The sequence below is a fragment of the Lepidochelys kempii genome, chromosome 21, assembly GCF_965140265.1.
Source record: "Lepidochelys kempii isolate rLepKem1 chromosome 21, rLepKem1.hap2, whole genome shotgun sequence".
In the NCBI taxonomy this organism is placed as follows: Eukaryota; Metazoa; Chordata; order Testudines; family Cheloniidae; genus Lepidochelys; species Lepidochelys kempii.
The window spans coordinates 6217673-6236019 of record NC_133276.1 but is presented as its reverse complement, the minus strand read 5'-3'; the positions used below and the strand labels follow the sequence as shown (position 1 = coordinate 6236019).

Here is an 18347-nt window from a genome sequence, read left to right as displayed (position 1 = left end):
GACTCTAAAGTTAGATTCGCCTTTTAATTTTTGTGGGGGGTGTGTGTGTGTGTTTGGTTACATTGTTTTTTCCCATATTGCACCATTTCTTCTATATTTTCAAAATTCTTCATCCTTTTCTGCCGACTTCCTTAAATCCTTCCCCATCTCTTCCCCCTCCTTCTCTTTCCCCCCACCTCCATCAACTAGTGTCACGACTGGTAAAGGCCCAATCAAAAATCATTTTTTTCTTTGTTATTTTTAGCTTTATGTCGCTTTTTGTTTTTACTTCTGCCTGTGGATTTTTGGTATAGGTTAAAATCTGAAACTGGAGTCAATTTTTGAATTTAAACAGCAGTCTTAGCCTTAACCTTCACCTCTTGGAAGGTTTAAATGGATAACCACATGTCTGCATTATTGCAAGTCTTACTCTGACATTTAGAACACAAGTTAATTATACCTTTCAGGAGATGACAGTTTCTGTTTTAAGAAACTGATCACAGACAAGGCCTAGGATCTAAAATTACTATTTCAGTCAAGTCTACTGTATAATGTGGCAGCGTGTTCATTTTGCAGCCCTTTGTCTTTGTCCTGCTGCTGAGTCACTTGAAAGAGAGGATCCTGGCAAAGCCGTATTTGTGATTTAAAGCTTGTTGACTTGTTTTCAAGTTGCTTTATGTAGTTGCTTCCCATGCACTCGCTTAATGGGTGACTGGTCTGTATTTGAAGCTCTTCAATTTGGTGACCCCCTCATCACCTTTCCCAGTTTTGTCCTTTGCTTTGACTTTAGTGGAGGGGTGGCCAACCTGAGCCTGAGAAGGAGCCAGAATTTACCATTGTACATTGCCAAAGAGCCCCAGTAAAACATCAGCAGCCCTCCCTCCCACCCACCGGAAGCCCCTTCCCCTCCCCCTCCCTCCCTTCACCTCCTGATCAGCTGTTTGGTGGTATGCAGGAGGCTCGGATGCCGGAGGAGCGGAGGAGGGAGGGCACTGCAGTCTCAGGGGAGGGGGCGGGAAGGGGTGGAGTGGGGGGCAGGGCCTGTGGCAGAGCCAGTGGTTGACCAGTGAGCCCCCCCACACACACACATTGGAAAGTTGGTGCCTATACAAGGAGCCTCCTATTAACTTCTGAAGAGCCGCATGTGGCTCCGGAGCCACAGGTTGGCCACCCCTGCTTTAGTGTGTTTCTGCTGGTCTTTAATTTATGTGAGGAGGACCAATCCTCGCAAAGGAGTCATGAGGAACGTTTCAGGCAAGGGGAAACTAAATACTTCTCTGATGGATAATATCTACTAAGGGACAGCCCATCCTAAATGCTCGCTTACGGAGGGACAATCTACACTCATTCCTATATTTGTTTTCTACAACCAACGGTATAACTTTACATGAGTGATGTACCCAAGTAATTGGATTCTAATATATAAACTGTATCATTAAATTTATCTACATTTGGATTATTTCAGATTATATACTATATGTATTTTATGAGTTTTTAAACTCACTTTGTATTTCTGGATAATCTAAGCACTATACCCAGATGTACAGACACTCTTTTCTTAACCTGTGTATTACGTAATTTTTTTAAACATTAATAAAAGTTTTCTGAGCATCACTCAGCTCTGGTTAAAACCAATCCATGTGGGGGTGAGAGACTTTAAAATCTGGATAGGTGTTGGGGATGCTGCTTTTGTTTTGTTGCCATCTTAATCCTTTCCCGGGTGTGTTATAATTTTAAATAGGTTGGCATCTGGGACAGGGATGGGAATGTTGTGGAAAGACTTCCATGCTGTTACATGGCTGAGGTAACTGAACAGTGAAAAGCAGCACTGGTTTCTCCTCCTGGAATACTGAATTATGTCTGTGTGATTCACACTCTCTGCTATCCAGTGCAAGCATACTTATGAAGAAACTCCTCATACGGAGAGAGTGTGCCCTTTTTATCTGCGTAGAAGCATGGTGCGGAATAGAGAAGGTAACTGGGAGCCAAGATTCCTGGTTCTAAACACAGTTCTCTGTTGCTAGCTTACTGTTTGATACTGAGAAAGTCACTTGAGCTCTCTGCCTCAGTTTCTACACTCCCCAAACGGAGATAATGCTGATTCTAAGAGCCACAGTAGATTGTTACAGTAATTTTATATGCTCTGGGACAAGGTGCTACAGAAGAGCAAGGGTGTCTGCGTTAAAATGGTTTGGAAATATCTTCTGCCCAAGAGACACATCTCACTGAGTTTCTTTGAGGCATGCCTCAATGGTCATTCATATCACAAAGGTGAACTCTGGTGGTCCCTGATGCTTTTAGTGTGGCTTTTAAAGTCATGCTGACATCATATGATGATGTGCTCTCTCTGCTTGCTAAGCAGCTGAATTTCCCCAAGAAATTTCCCAACTCTGTGAAGTGCCATACATCACTGTTTCTCTTGTGTCGAGTTCCCTCTTAACCTATGATCAGTGGGAGAATGATTTGAATAGCTGTTCCAATTGGTGGAGTGGGGAGGGGAAATTCTGTAACTTTCCACTTAGTATCTATATGAATATGTACTTACAAAAAATAACGCTTTTGTATAACTTGTGGCCAGCAGAAGCAGCTATGGGGAAGCAGCTGTTTTGAATGAGGTAAAAACAAAACCTGAAGTGTGAGATAGTAAGTCATTCTGCTTACAAAGGGAATGGTCAAACCAGCTGCCAAGTTGTCTGCTGAGCAGGAGTTAAGCTGATTAAAAATCGTGAAGATAAGAGGTGTAAGTAAGAGATGAAAAGTGGAGCCAAGAGGACTTCAGCAATTCTATTTCTGCACAACAGTCAGTGTAAAGGTATTTCATTTTTCCTTAGCTTGCTGAGATAACTGGGCAAAAAAGCAGTGAAAGCTTTCTTAGGAGGGTGGAATGATTGCAGCTGGCCGGTAATACAGAGGGCTTGTATTTTCTGCCTCATCCCTTGAGATACAAGATAATCGCTTTAATGTGGATTTGCATGTGGTTCTTGAACTTTAGTCTATGGAGCACTTCCAACTTGTCCCTGAATCTGCTTCATTAACACTGGTGAAGCATCTATCAGGTTTCATAAAGGGAAGCTTATTGCAGGCCAGGACTCCCCTGCCTCTCTTCCCCCTGCCACCCCATTCCCCTTTAAGGTTCCACCAACTAGACTTAGGCTCTTTTCTGCACCCTGTGTGGCTGCTTCATATACATCTCTGCTGGTAGTCTCCTTGGTGCAAATTTAAATAGGGTCAAATCTGTAAATGCACAAGAGGATGAAAGCAGAGTGCCTTGGACAGCTCAGAGCAATGATCTGCAGGTACAAAAGGAAAGATGAATGTAAAGCCCCAGAGAAAATGAGGGGAGTGAGGGATGTAATAAGCAGCTGTGTATCTATCATATTCAGGGACTTGATTTCAAGTTGTCTCATGACCACTGACCTAATATTACTTGTATATATTCCAGCACTGTTGTGGTAGGGTGGAATGTGGAGTCCTCCACTGCAGGATCTTGATTAAAAGAAGAGGTCCACAATATAAAATTCTTGAGAACTGCTACTGTATGTCTTTGTCCATTTGTTTGTGTGGTATAAATTGAGGGCTAATTTATCCCTCTGCAGGCTTTTTTTATCTCAGCTATGTTCCCCAGTATTCTGGGGAGTAAAATATTTACAGGGAAGCCATCATAGCTATAGATACATAGCACAAAAGGTAATGGAGTGTGTGTGTGAGATTCTATATTGGTTGGTTAAGCGGAATGACTGTTCATATTCCTGTACTTCATGACAATCTCAAGCTATTAAATGACAACTAGTGATAAAGCAGCACTCCAAACCCCACTGTTACAATGCTCCAGCTTTCAAGGCATGTCCTGAGCTCACTCAAACGGATGCAGTTTAATACAGGCTTCACTTTTGCCCTTTTGCCTCTGACTTGTTCTGTTGTTGGACTGTTTTAATATTTTGATAGATGGGTATTGGGTGTGTAGTTTACATTGACTCTAGTCATAGTGTCTCTTCCATTAACACATCAGAGGCTTCCTCGTTTAAATGCTAGTCTTGAAAACTGCACTCTCCTGTATGCAGGGATCGCTACGCTCATGGTAAGGCTGGGGCCATCAGTACTTTGTGTTTGTGAGGGGAAGGAGAAAATAACTTCTCCAGTGGGAGGAACTTCCGGGAACAAGACGTTGTTTCCAGAGCTCAGAGTAGCAGCCATGTTAGTCTGCATCTCCAAAAAGAAAAGGAGTACTTGTGGCACCTTAGAGACTAACCAATTTATTTGAGCATAAGCTTTCGTGAGCTACAGCTCACTTCATCGGAAGCATTCAGTGGAAAATACAGTGGGGAGATTTATATACACAGAGAACAGGAAACAATGCGTGTTATCATACACACTGTAAGGAGAGTGATCACTTAAGATGAGCTAATACCAGCAGGAGAGCGGGGTGGGGGGCAAGAGAACCTTTTATAGTGATAATCAAGGTGGGCCATTTCCAGCAATTCACAAGAATATCTGAGGAACAGTGCGGGGGCGGGGGGGAAATAAACATGGGGAAATAGTTTTACTTTGTGTAATGACCCATCCACTCCCAGTCTCTCGTCTCCTCGTGCCCCTATTCTACTTGCGCTATATTGATGACATCTTCATCATCTGGACCCATGGAAAAGAAGCCCTTGAGGAATTCCACCATGATTTCAACAATTTCCATCCCACCATCAACCTCAGCCTGGACCAATCCACACAAGAGATCCACTTCCTGGACACTATGGTGTTAATAAGCGATGGTCACATAAACACCACTCTATACTGGAAACCTACTGACCGCTATTCCTATCAGCATGCCTCCAGCTTTCACCCAGATCACACCACACGATCCATCATCTACAGCCAAGCTCTATGATAAAATCACATTTGCTCCAACCCCTCAAACACCTACAAGATCTTTATCAAGCATTCTTACAACTACAGTACCCACCTGCTGAAGTGAAGAAACAGATTGACAGAGCCAGAAGAGTACCCAGAAGTCACCTACTACAGGACAGACCCAACAAAGAAAATAACAGAACGCCACTAGCCGTCACCTTCAGCCCGCAACTAAAACCTCTCCAACGCATCATCAAGGATCTACAACCTATCCTGAAGGATGACCCATCACGCTCTCAGATCTTGGGAGACAGGCCAGTCCTTGCTTACAAACAGCCCCGCAACCTGAAGCAAATACTCACCAGCAACCACACAACAGAACCACTAACCCAGGAACCTATCCTTGCAACAAAGCCTGTTGCCAACTGTGTCCACATATCTATTCAGGGGACACCATCAGAGGGCCTAATCACATCAGCCACATGATCAGAGGCTCGTTCACCTGCACATCTACCAATGTGATATATGCCATCATGTGCCAGCAATGCCCCTTTGCCTTCTATATTTGGTCAAACTGGACAGTCTCTACTTAAAAGAACAATGGACACAAATCAGATGTCAAGAATTAGAACATTCATAAACCAGTCGGAGAACACTTCGATCTCTCTGGTCACTCGATTACAGACCTAAAAGTCTCAATATTACAACAAAAAGACTTCAGAAACAGACTCCAATGAGACGCTGCTGAATTGGAATTAATTTGCAAACTGGATACAATTACCTTAGGCTTGAATAGAGACTGGGAGTGGATGGGTCATTACACAAAGTAAAACTGTTTTCCCATCTTTATTTCCACCACTCCCCCTCCCCCACTGTTCCTCAGATGTTCTTGTCAGCTGCTGGAAATGGCCCATCTTGATTGTCACTACAAAAGGTTTTCTTCCCTCCCCTTTTCCCCCGCTCTCCTGCTGGTATTAGCTCATCTTAAGTGATCACTCTCCTTACAGTGTGTATGATAACACGCATTGTTTCCTGTTCTCTGTCTATATAAATCTCCCCACTGTATTTTCCACTGAATGCATCCGATGAGGTGAGCTGTAGCTCACAAAAGTTTATGCTCAAATAAATTTGTTAGTCTCTAAGGTGCCACAAGTACTCCTTTTATTTCCAGAGCTGCGGATCGTCAGGCCATCAGGGTTAACAGTTCTGTACTTCAGTTAGCACAAGCGGTTGAAGCCCTAATTTTTAAGGGTTCTTCAGAAGTAAAACATGAAAATAATTGTACGGTAATTAAAATGTGCCTCCCAAATGATGGACCCAAGGAATCCAAAAAAAGCCAAGGCGGGTGAGTTTGTACCTGAGTGACCATGATTGTGAATGGTTGTGGACCAGTAACAGTGCCTTGCACAGCAGGCTGGGACATGGACATTGTATGCACAGTAGAATGCTAATTATATAGAGGGAAGGAGAGTTGTCTGGCTCATCTACGTAATAATACCTGGATATAGTAAATTGGTTTGCTTTTGAAAATGGTACATATTACACAGGTCAGTTTTCCCCCAGTCTGATTGGCACTTTAAGTGGACTGAGGGAATCTGGCAGTCCTACATGATTTCTGACTCACATGTCTGACTTAAGAGTTGAGGAAGGAATTGCTGAACTTTTACCTTATTCTTCAAAATGAAAAAAACTTGCAGCCGGTTTTATCTTGTATAGGAAAATGGCAACGCGCAGTTAGCAATTGCTTTTTAGCAGCTGCTTTTCCATGTTTTCCTTTTGTTCAGCCTGCATCTGTACATGGGATTCAGTGGGGAATTAACAAGAGAAGGTGGGAGGGGAAGCTATGTAGTTAGATGGAATCTACTAAATGATAAATTTATGAATAAAACATAATGTACAGTGTCAACGCTTTCCCTCGCTACCTAACTTAATTCACAAATTACAGGACAAGCCAGATGGCAGTTAAGGTCTGTCCTTGAAGCTACTTACAAATGCTGAGGTTGAAGTACTGAAGATGGCTAGGAAAGGGATGAAAAATTATGCAGCTGTCTAGATTTTATATTTTATTCTTCATCCCTGCCCTTTATAATTAAGGATCTTTATAACATGATGTTGGAAGTGATTTACAAGGCATACTGTTTTCCTCTTGTTACTATTTAATCGAATTGTAAATAGCTGGAACCTTTCTTTTTTCCTCCTTCTCTTACCTTGGGAGACTTCGGGGTATGTATTTATTGGCTACGCTGTGTTTGTGGGAAGGAGGTAGCTTGTTCCAGTATTGGCGTAAGGCACTGTATTTGGAATAGGAAGACTTGGGGTCTAAGTCCTGGTTCTGCCACTGACTCTGCATGACGCTGAGAAGGTCTTTTACCCTCCCTGGGCCCCAGGTTCCCCATCTATAAAGTGGGGTTAAAGCTGCTTCACCTTTGGAAACAGCTGAATGTGGAATGGCAACAATTTATTATGTGGATCTAATGCCCTCTGTAGCTTTAATGCCAGACAAATAATAGTAATTACTTCCCGGTAGTGACCAACTCAACAGAAGGGGTCATTGAAATTGCAGCTCCTTAAAGTGCTGGTTCTATTGAAGTGTTGGGGAAAACAGGTAAAAGAATCAGGGCAACATTTGCTTTGGCTGAGGATAGGCTGAGGGTTTCCATATTTAATGCAATCATTCTTTGGGGGAGTGGGGGGTTGCCTTATACTCTCCAAAGCAAGAAAGAGCATGGTATCATGTAAAGGCTGGGAGAGACCGAGATGGGTAAAGACCGCAGAAGCCACTCTGCTACTAACGTGAAAACCCAGCAGTGTAGTAATAGGAGCTGGAAACTGTCCACGTTTGAGAAAACACAGTGATGGATGAGGTGAGATTAAACATCTGTGTGACCTTAAAATAGTGTCCGTATGAAAACAGATTCTGGATGATACTGATTCTGTGACTTGGTTTGCAGCAAATAGTGGTATTAGCAAATGGTTACTTAGGGCTTTAATTTTTAAAATAGGAAAGGAATGAAGCATTTTTTAAAAAGATGTGTGTTTGGGGTGTGTAACTTAAGGGATGCCAAACCAATGAACTGAAATAAAAAAAAAAATCTGTGTATTGCGACTGCAATGTCACAAAAGCTCCAGTGTAATATAGTAACCCACAGTTGACAGCACATGTTGCGCTGCTATGTTCTGACAGTAGGTCTGGAAAAAAATCCTCAGGCATGTTTAAGCGGTGGGATAACAAATAGATGTTTCATATCCTAGAAAGCTGAGTGAGCCTCAGGAAATTCCGGCATTCTTGAATATATTTTATTTGTGGCCAGAGCAAAGTACTGGTTAAAAAATAAAACAACTGATCAAGGTTGCCTTGCTTCAGCTCAACCTCGCATACTGGGTGCACTTGTGTTCAATAGCCTATTGTTCCCCAGTGCATACAGCCCAATCAGCTGTTACTTTTCCTCTCACAGAAACAGTGCATGTATTTACAAGAAAAAGTCCTGACGCAGCATATTTTGCTAAACGGAAAGGTTACAATTAGTCTTGGTGTTTAGCAGGCGAGGTGCATGTGAGGCAGTTTGAGAAGCATTTGCTCAATTAACTTACCATTGGATTTTAAATGATTGTAGAATGACAGTGCAAGTCTCTTTAATAAGACTTATAAGACCTCTTGTTTTTTTAGTTTTTCTCTTTGATTTGGCACCCAGCTTCTTCAGAGAGAGCAATGTTATTTTTTGCAGTCAACTTCGAAAGTCAAGAGGGTGCCCATGCCACCCATCACATCCCCCATTGTAAACAGTCCTGGAATTTGAACGTGTTTGGATTTCAATCCTGTGTCCAGAACCAAACCATGAAAAGTTGAGCCTATCAAAAGGCCTGAGTCTGCAAAGCACTGAGTGTCCTCCATTCCCACTGAAGGCTTTGGGAGTTGAGGTCACTCAGCACAGAGCAGTACAGGGGGCTGAATTTTCTGCAAATGACCCATACACTGAAGTTCATGACTTTTCTTCCTCTGTAGTCTTCCTGCATCTTAGTTCTTTGTCCCTCATGCAGGTCCCAGTGCTGTGAAGTACTGAGGTCAATGCAAGTTCAGGGTGCTTGTGAACCAGTTAGAAAGCCTGGCAGAATCAGGCAGTCATTGAACTGAGCTTTGGTGTGTGCTTGGTTTTGGTTTTCCTACTTGCTATGGAAGTGATTTCCTGAGCAGTTAAAACAAGAACATTATTGGAGCAGAATTGTTGAGTTTGCCTTACAGCTACTTTCCTAAGCAATCATAAGGTATCAAGAGTGGGAAGAAAAAACTAATGCAGGGAATGTAGCAACTGCATTACTGCTCTTAGCTATATCTTTGTCTTCCACTCCACCCCAATCCCAACCTTGCCTTGACACATCCTGAGTATTGCTTCCAATACCAGCGATTGCACTTGCATGTGCCACTGGAGTAGCTGACTTCCCCCCTCAAGATAACCTAATGCAGATAATCCAGCTCTAAACGTGCAAGTAGATATGAGGCAAGTGGTTGCTGAATCTGAGCTGTGCTCTTCGCTTCCATATCGGTTTAAGGGAAAACCCTGAATCCACTTTGATCTGTTCATCTGATGGATACAATATAAAATAAGCTTTTGTGGGAAATGACCATCATAGCCTCTCTGAGTGTGGGACAGTAATTCAGCTGAGTGTGTTTAATGGAGGAAACTAGCTATCATGTGGCTACATGAGCTAATCTTAGAGCAGAGGTGGGCAAACTATGGCCCGCAGGACCGTTCTGCCCAGCCCCTGAGCTCCTGGCCCGGGAGGCTCACCCCCGACCCCTCCCCTGCTGTTTCCCCTCCTCTGCAGCCTCAGCTCACTGCGCTGCTGGAGCAATGCTCGGGGCTGCAAGCTCCTGGGGCAGCACAGCTGCAGAGCCCAGCCTGACCCCACGCTTGGTGCTGCGCAATGCATGGCTGCTCTCCTGGTGCAGCCGTGCTGCCAGCCACCGGTGTTCCAGGCAGCATGGTAAGGAGGCAGGGAGTGGGGGAGGAGGGTTGGATAGAGGGCAGGGGTGGTCAGGGGCCGGGGGTGTGGATAGGGGTCAAGGCAATCGGGGCAGGGAACAGGGAGGTTGAATGGGAGCAGGGGTTCCAGGGGTGCTCAGGGAGAAGGGGTGGTTGGATGAGGCAGGAGTCCTGGGGGGCCCGTCAGGGGGCGAGAAGCAGAGGGAGGGGTTGGGTAGGGGGCAGGGGCCAGGCCATGCCTGGCTATTTGGGGAGGCACAGCTTCCCCTAACTGGCCCTCCTTACAATTTCTGAAACCAGATGTGGCCCTCAGGCCAAAAAGTTTGCCCGCCCTTGTCTTAGAGGGAAACAAGAAGGCTGCCCTGTGCATTGTTTTACACCTTTTGCTATACAGCAGGAGGCATATTTAAGAACATAATAACACAACAATTGCCATACTGGTTCAGACCAATGGTCCATCTAGCCTAGTATCTCGTCTTCTGACAGTGGCCAGTGTCAGATGCTTCAGAGGGAATGAACAGAACGGGGCAATTACCGAGGGATCCACCCCCTGCTGTCCAGTCCTAGCATCTGGTAGTTGAAGGCTTAGGGACGCCCAGATCATGGCATTGCATCTCTGACCATTTTGGCTAATAGCCATTGATGGACCTATCCTCCATGAACTTAACTAATTCTTTTTTGAGCCTAGTAATACTTTTGGTCTTCACAACATCCCCTGGCAACGGGTTCCACAGGTTGACTGTGTGTATGTAAAGAAGTGCTTCCTTATGTTTGTTTTAAACCTGGTGCCTGTTAAATTCTTTGGGTGACCCCTGGTTCCTGCGTTACCTGAAGGGATAAATAACACTCCCCTATTCACACTCTCCACACAATGATTTTATAGACCTCTATCTTATCCCCTTGGGTTGTCTCTTTTCTGAGCTGAACAGTTGCAGTCTTTCTAATCTCTCCTCATATGGAAGCTGTTCCATACTCCTAATAATTTTTGTTGCCGTTTTCTGTATTTTTTTCAGTTCTAACGTCTTTTTTGAGATGGGGCAACTAGAACTGCACGCAGTATTCAAGGTGTAGGCATACCATGGATTTATATAGTGGCATTATATTTTCTGTCCTATTATCTATCCCTTTCCTAAAGATTCCTCACATTGTTAGCTTTTTGACTGACTGTCCATCACAGTGAGTGGATGTTTGAGAACTATCCACGATGGCCAAGGTCTTTGAGTGGTAACAGCTAATTTAGACCTCACCGTTGTGTATGTGTAGTTGGGATTGTTTTCTAATGTGCATTGCTTTGGGTTTATCAATACCATTTTGTCTGCCATTTTGTTGCAGAGTGACCCAGTTTTGTGAGATCCCTTTGTAACTCTTCCTAGTCACTTATGGATTTAACTGTCTTGAGTAACTTTGTATCATCTGCCAACTTTGCCACTTTGGTGTTATACCACGCTTCTCAGATCCTTTATGAATATGTTGAACAGCAGTGGTATTGTACAGGTGTTTGGGGAAACCCTGCTATTTATCTCTCTCCACTGTGAAAACTTAACCTTTATTCCTACCCTTTTGTTTCTTATCTTTTAACCAGTTATTGATCCATGAGGGAACGATCCCTCTCATTCCAGGTCTGCCTACTTTCCTTTAGAACTTTTGGTGTGGGACCTTGTCAAAGGCTTTCTGAAAGTCTACGTACACTGTATCCACTAGATGACCTGTGTCCTCATGCTTGTGCTCCTTTCTGTCTTCCTCAAAAGGATTTCACCTTCAATTGTTAAAGGATGTCTGTCTCTCACTGCCTCTTTTACTCTGTCTAACCACTGTGGCATTTTTTGGGTCCTCTTAGTATTTTTTTTTATTTGGGGTAAGCATATCGTTTGAGCCTCTATTATAGTATTTTTAAAAAGATTCCATGCAGCTTGCAGGCATTTTCCTCGGGTGACTGACTGCTCCTTTTAGTTTCCATTTAACTAACTTCCTCATTTTTGTGCAGTTGCCTTTTTTTGAAGTTAAATGCAGCTGTGGTGGGCTGCTTGAGAATTATTCCCCCTCCAAAGATGTTAAATTTAATTCTATTACGGTTGCTATGACTGAGTAGTTCAGCTATGTTCACCTCTTAAACCTAATCCTGTGCACCACTTAAGACTGAATGAAGAACTGCCTCTCCCCTTGTGCGTTCCAGAACTAGCTGCTCCAAGAAGCAGTCATTAATGATGTATTAAACTTTTTTCTCTGCATCCCATCCTAAGGTGACATGTACCCAGTCAGCAGTGAACTAGTTGAAATCCCCCATTATTAGGGCTCAGAGTCTGTCATGGAGGTCGCGGAAGTCACGGAGCCCTCTCCCCCCAGCAGGGGCCCCTTCCCAAGGTTTGGTCACTGGTATTTTTAGTAAAAAAAAATCATGGACAGGTCACGGACCGTGAATTTTTATTACCCGTGACCTGTCCATGACTTCTACTAAAAAGACCCATTTCTAAATCGTAGCCTTATCCATCATTATTGGGTCTTCTGTTTTTGTAGCTTCTTTAATCTCTCTGAGCATTTCAGTCAGAGTCTAGGACCTGTCAGGTGCTTGGTATTATATTCCCGCTGCTATACCCTTATTAATGCTTGGAATTTCTATCCATAGAGCTTCTGTGGTATTGTTTGATTCATTTAAGGTTTTTACTATATTTGACTTTGCTTTCTTTCATGTATAATGCCACTTCTCACCAGTGTGACCTGCTCTGTTATTTATACACAGGCACTTATCAGATTTGTCAATATTTGGCTGTCTGCCTTCTTGTGGTGTAATTGAATGGGACTCTTTCTTCCCTTTTCTTTCCTTTCTTCAGTTCCTACTTGTACTTTATCAACTTCTATCATCTCCTCTTTGCTAGAATATAGAGTATCCCCTTTAATAAATCCCTCCATAAAGGATGTGTCTGTCTGAACTGTGTGCTCGTCCGCACCTGTCGTCTTTCCCCAGCCCTTACATTCTAGCAGTCTTTCTACATTTTGGTTTTGGTGGAGCTTCCTCTCTAGACTCTTCCTTTCCCAAAAAGGTCGTCCAGTTCCTAAAAAACCTAAATTCCTCCTTCAAACACCATGTTTCATCCACGCATTGAGACCTTGCAGTTGTGCCTGTCTAATTGGCCCTGCTCGTGGGACTGGAAACGTTCCAGAGAAACATATTTTTCTTCCTCCACTACCTCAAAATTTGAGGGGAAAATCGAGCCACTGTCAGTGCTCCCTTGAGTCTCTGGAGCAATGGTTCACTAGCAGACCTGTCAGGAGCTGGGCTACAGTCCAGAGGACCCCGGTACATAAATAATGGAGCAAACAGAATATGCCATTTTAACTTTTAACTGCTATTTTTGGAACCATAGGGTGAAAATCATAACCAATTCGCCAAATGTAAAAAACAAGATATTACAAAATAGGAAGAAAGAGGTATTTTCCTTTACAAGCATTTGGAGGGAGCATCTACAAGCAATAGATAAGTTAATTAACTAACTTCAAAATCTATTGGATAGGGCCCTCTAAAATTGGGGCATTGAAAAAGGGCAAGATTCTAGATTAGTGGTTCTCAAACTGTGGGTTGGGACCCCAAAATGGGTCGTGACCCTATTTTAATGGGGTTACCAGGGCTGGTGTTAAACTTGGTGGAGCCTGGGGCTGAAGCCAAAGTCTGAGCCCCACTGCTGAGGGCTGAAGCCAAATCCCAAGGGCCTCAGCCCTGGGCAGCGGAGCTCAGGCTTTGGCTTCAGTTCTGGGCGGCAGGCCTCAGGCTTTGGTCCCCCTTCCTGGGGACACGTAGTAATTTTTGTTGTCAAAAGGGGGGTCACAGTGCAATGAAGTTTGAGACACCCTGTTCTAGATTGTTCTCGGCACGGTTGTGCTCCTCCCCCGCACCCTGGTAATAGAACTCCTCTTATTAAAAAAAAAAACAAAAACCAAAAACAAACCCACAACTTTCTACTCCACTTTCTAATAGGGATGTGAGTGGTCATACTTCTGTAGTAGAAATTAACGACCCATTGCATGCCACTGACTTGCTGCATGCATGATGCGTGTGCCATTTTTACTGGGGCACAGATCGGAATCTACTTCGCAGGTGCCTCTGTTACCTGTGTGTGTGCTAGCTACAATTTTTTTTTACCCTGTTAAAGCTTTAGAGCTTGAGGCAAAGTTCACTGAAATCAATGGGAGTCTTTCCTTAGTTACCACATAGCAACACCACCTGGCTGTATGTGACAATCAGTTTTACTTGAGGGGGGTGGGGGTGGAAGGAGGAGAAATTCGTTAATGGGGTTGGCTTTGCAGGATGTTCTGTGTCAGAATGGCAGACTTCCAAATGAGTACCAGGTTAAGTGGTGCGGAGACTGATTCATTACACCAAGGAAACACTGAATTACGGCACATTCCTTATGGAATGCTCTGTCTGCTCCTCAGTCTGTTGTATAGCTGGCTCACCTTCATTCCTGTATCAGTCTTACTGACAAAGCCATAGATGGAAAAGAGGTCTATTTGCATAGCACGTTAATAAGCTCATCACGCCTACAAAGCCTTGCAAATCCATTACTGCTTTTGTAAATGGGGAGAAAGTGGAATGGGGAAGAAATATAGTGTAGACTGAGTATCAACCATTAAATAATTGCTAGTAAATTTTGTGTTAAGTGTTTTGCTTTCTCCAACCCCTGTAAATCCTGAAATATTACTATCATGTGGAAATGAATGTGCAGCAGGGTATCACAAATTTGCAAGACATAACATGTAGGATGTGTTTTTGTTTTTCTTAACATTGCCTATGTAGGGTACTCCACAGTTGGCAACATGAATGGTTTCACTGGCCCTTTTCAAGAAGCCCATGGATCATGATTAGTGTGCACTTAAAAGAACACTGTGTGCCTGTCCATTGTAGTGTCCCCTGGCTTGGCTTCTATGGAGCCCTGATGGAAATGGAATCTAACCCTGACTAGAGAACAGATGGCAGTGGTACCTTTCCCAGAGTGTGAACCCCACCCTGTGTTTTGTAGCAGGCCACACTAGGAGAAGGAGGTGTAATTGACACTTCCCTCTGCCTGAAGGAATGAATGTGGCTCAGTGTTTTGACAGCAAATAAATGCACACGACTATAAGCTTTCATATTTGCATGTAATTTTTATTTTCCCTGACAGAGGGATTCAAGATGCATGAGTTCTCCAACCAGAAAAAAGTTAGTTGACCAGGTTTGCCCCCATGTAGCAGTTAGGGCAGCTGGGCGGGAGGGGGAGCTATGGGGAATCACACGCTTTAACTTCGCCTTGAACTGTATGTTCCGAACTGCCTTGGATGGTATACTGTCGGGAAAGCAAAGCTTCCAATTTAAACTCTCTTACAAAAGTCAACTCAAATTTGAGAGCCTTAAGTTATCACATAACTTGAAGAAAAAATTAACTAATATCCTGATTTTTTGGGGGAGGAGGGGAAACCAACAACCTGATAAAAAATCCCTTACCACTGCTCCCCCTTTCTCCCTCTCCCCCACCCCCCAAATAAAGGTGCATGATCACTTTGGTTGAGAGTTGTCACTGAACTCCATGGAACTGTTGCTTTTTCACACTGCCCTGCTGGTCTTTGTGGTGCATTGGCAGGGTAATTTGGTCAGAGCTGGATCCTGGTATATTTGTCAGTGACAAGAGGACAGACGTGCTCAAGGAGGCAAGCAAAGCTGGTTGCTCTAATGTTTAAGTTTATTAATGTCAGTATGTACTGCCATGAAAAATGGTCTTGTTAGTTTTTTTCAGTGTCTGTTAGGTTTTTCAAATGGATCATTCTAGGAATAAGTACTTTCCAACCACAACCGCAAATAAGACCATTATCCTAAAGCTTTGCATCCATGCAATCCACAGGCATAAACAAAGCTGTGCATGTAGAAGAAGACCTGAATGTTAAGTACTTCATTTGTTAAGGTACACTGCTGTTTAAATTCAGTCCTGGAACAACATGTTTTTTCCAACACTTAGGAAGAAGCAGCAGCAAATCACCAGTGATGATAGGCAGCTCTAATTAATGTTTGAGCGCCCAGAGATCCTCAGATGAAAGTACATATTTTATTATTTTTCTTGTGTTAATTGCTAGAGTTGGAAGCTAAATATTCTCCTAGTAACTCAGTAACCGCCAATTCTGATATATATATATATTTTTTTTTTAAAGCAGGGGACTCTGACATCTCTGCTTCACGCTGATTCACTGTGTGAATGTGGGCTACTCATTAACCATTCTGTGTGTCCTTTTCTCCATCAGGAAAAGGAGATTAACAACCCATCTCCAAAGGCTTCAGGGGCTGATTTCACATTTGTAAAATGCCTTGAAAATCTTAGATGAAATATGCCATATAAATGCAAATGGGTATTGCTGCTAATAATTCTGCTTCATAAACAGCATTAAAATACACTTGTACCTGAAAATGCTTATGGATGGCACACATGTACACACACATCACTCTGAGAGATCCTTTTTTAGAAGAAAAAGTGTTACTTTTGGAGGCTTTGTCCAAGTGGAAATGCTGTCTGGCTTCTCCAAACAAGGATGTTACCAGTTTGGTGGTGCTGTGTTAATAATGGAGGTTGCACATTAACTGCACTTAACTGAATAACCCCAAATTGGTGTCTTTTGGGAATACCCAAAACGCACACAGCTTCTTTGGTTTTCCTCAGGAATAGTCCGGGAAGGAGTTTGATCAAGAGACTTTGTGGAGTGATTTTTGAGGTACAGGGGAAGGGGAGAGACTGCAGTTTTGCAGTCCTTATCCAGGTTGAGTTTCAGGACATTTTTGGGAAGTGACCATTTCTTAATGCCAGATATGCCCTTGACACTTAAGAGTGATGACATTTCCAGCAGTAGAGCTTTGCTCGTAAGTGTACAACATTGGGTTCCTGGTTGCCTTACTCACACCCTGTGGCCGTAGTCACCTAAAGGTAATTGTAACCATTTTCTAACTGTGGATACAGTTAATTAGGTGCTTTTGGTGATCTCTTGGTGGGGAGGGAGAGCTATTTTAACCATAGTTTATTAGGTAACTTCTATTATTTTGATTTTCCTTTGTTGGGCTTCTGTTTAACACTTGGTATTTCATTTTGTTCTCTCCTTGCTCAGAGATTCGCACGCAACTCATTGAGCAGCTGAAATGCCTCGACCAACAGTGCGAGCTTCGGGTCCAGCTACTTCAGGACTTGCAGGATTTCTTTCGCAAGAAGGCAGAGATCGAGATGGATTATTCAAGGAACTTGGAGAAGTTGGCTGAGAGATTCCTGGCTAAAACAAGGAGCACTAAAGACCAGCAATTCAAGTACAGTTTTGCAAAGTTGCTTCTGGAGGCTGGGCATGGGTGTGGGGGTGGGAGGAGAGAGCGGACATATAGCATGTTGGGGGTGGGAGGGGAGGGAATGGGGCACCATGTCTCTTTGTTAGGAACTTAAAAGGAAAATACTTTTTCTCCCAAGTGACCCAGGTGTGTGTTTGAAAAAAGTAGTTTCCCTTTTATGTGGTGTTAGCTGGATTAGCACAACTGTTGCTGGTGGAGTGTAACTCCGAGGGGGAATGGAATGGCGTATTGTGGTAAACAGAGAATAACTTAACGAGGGAGCTGACACATGTGTAAAGTGGAGGGCAGAATCTGAGCTCTTCTCTAGATGTGTTTGGCTTTTATCTTGGCTATTAAGGGAATACTTTTTTCTAATATTATGGATTTATTGTTTGCTATATATCTCTTTTTAGTTAAAAATCCATTAAGTAAAACTCCTCAGTTCTGGGGAGTGGGGGGGGGGAGGGTTAGTATACTCCTAAGAAAACCCTTACTTCTGTAATGCCATCATTTTTTATCCTGGCCTCAGGAAGAAAGTAGCATAAATGATGGTGAGGTGGAGTTCATGGTACATTTAGATGGAGGGAGGAGATCCAAATTTTTGTGTATGGTACCTAGATACTAAGGTGATGGCAAGTTAAAAAATCGTTCAGCTAAAAGATCTGTCAGATAAAAGTATGATTCTCCAATGGATCTTTCATATGATTCAGGTCAGTCTGTAAAAGACTTTTGGCTTCATTGATTCTACCATGATGATGACACCATGAAGTGGGAGGAAACCAGAGAAGATTATTCATTTATATATATTCATTGGGTGTGTAGGGTGTTACATGATGGAAGAAGTGCCCCAAACAAGTGAGTCCTTACCTGGAGAGTTGGTAGTTGGAGACAACGTGTAAAACAGGACAATCCAACACAGTTCTGACCAGATGATTTTAGGTGCTTCTCTAATGCAGCTTCTGTTTTTAGATCAGGGTTTGTACTATTCCCACTTAATTAAAACATCACGTTCTGGTGCCCTGAATGTTTTGTTGGCTGCTACCTCTTCTCCCTCTCTCTCCCCCCCCCCCCCCCCGTGTTGTGATGAGTTTGATGCTTGAGTGGGATTACCCAGCATGTGCTGAACTTCGTTTGATGTGACAAACCACTGATATTTTCCTTTCTGCCCTCGGACAAGAGTGTCTGTTCATCTTATTAACTATTATTTAGGCTAGAGTGTGTAT

The 18347-nt window shown here is 43.2% G+C and overlaps 1 protein-coding gene across 9 annotated transcripts in view; it reads left to right on the top strand.

Moving 5' to 3' along the window:
• The window catches only part of SRGAP2 (SLIT-ROBO Rho GTPase activating protein 2), a 210410-nt gene that overhangs the window by 72685 nt on the left and 119378 nt on the right, over window positions 1-18347 (top strand). For 6 of the 9 annotated variants that reach the window (XM_073319746.1, XM_073319744.1, XM_073319742.1 and 3 more), the window contains exon 3: window positions 16917-17109. In XM_073319746.1, coding sequence (XP_073175847.1) covers window positions 16917-17109 — 193 coding nt within the window. Of the gene's footprint in view, window positions 1-2469; window positions 2792-16916; window positions 17110-17834; window positions 17980-18347 lie in introns of those variants that run through there. The other 3 variants (XM_073319748.1, XM_073319747.1, XM_073319745.1) reach the window with 2 other exon arrangements.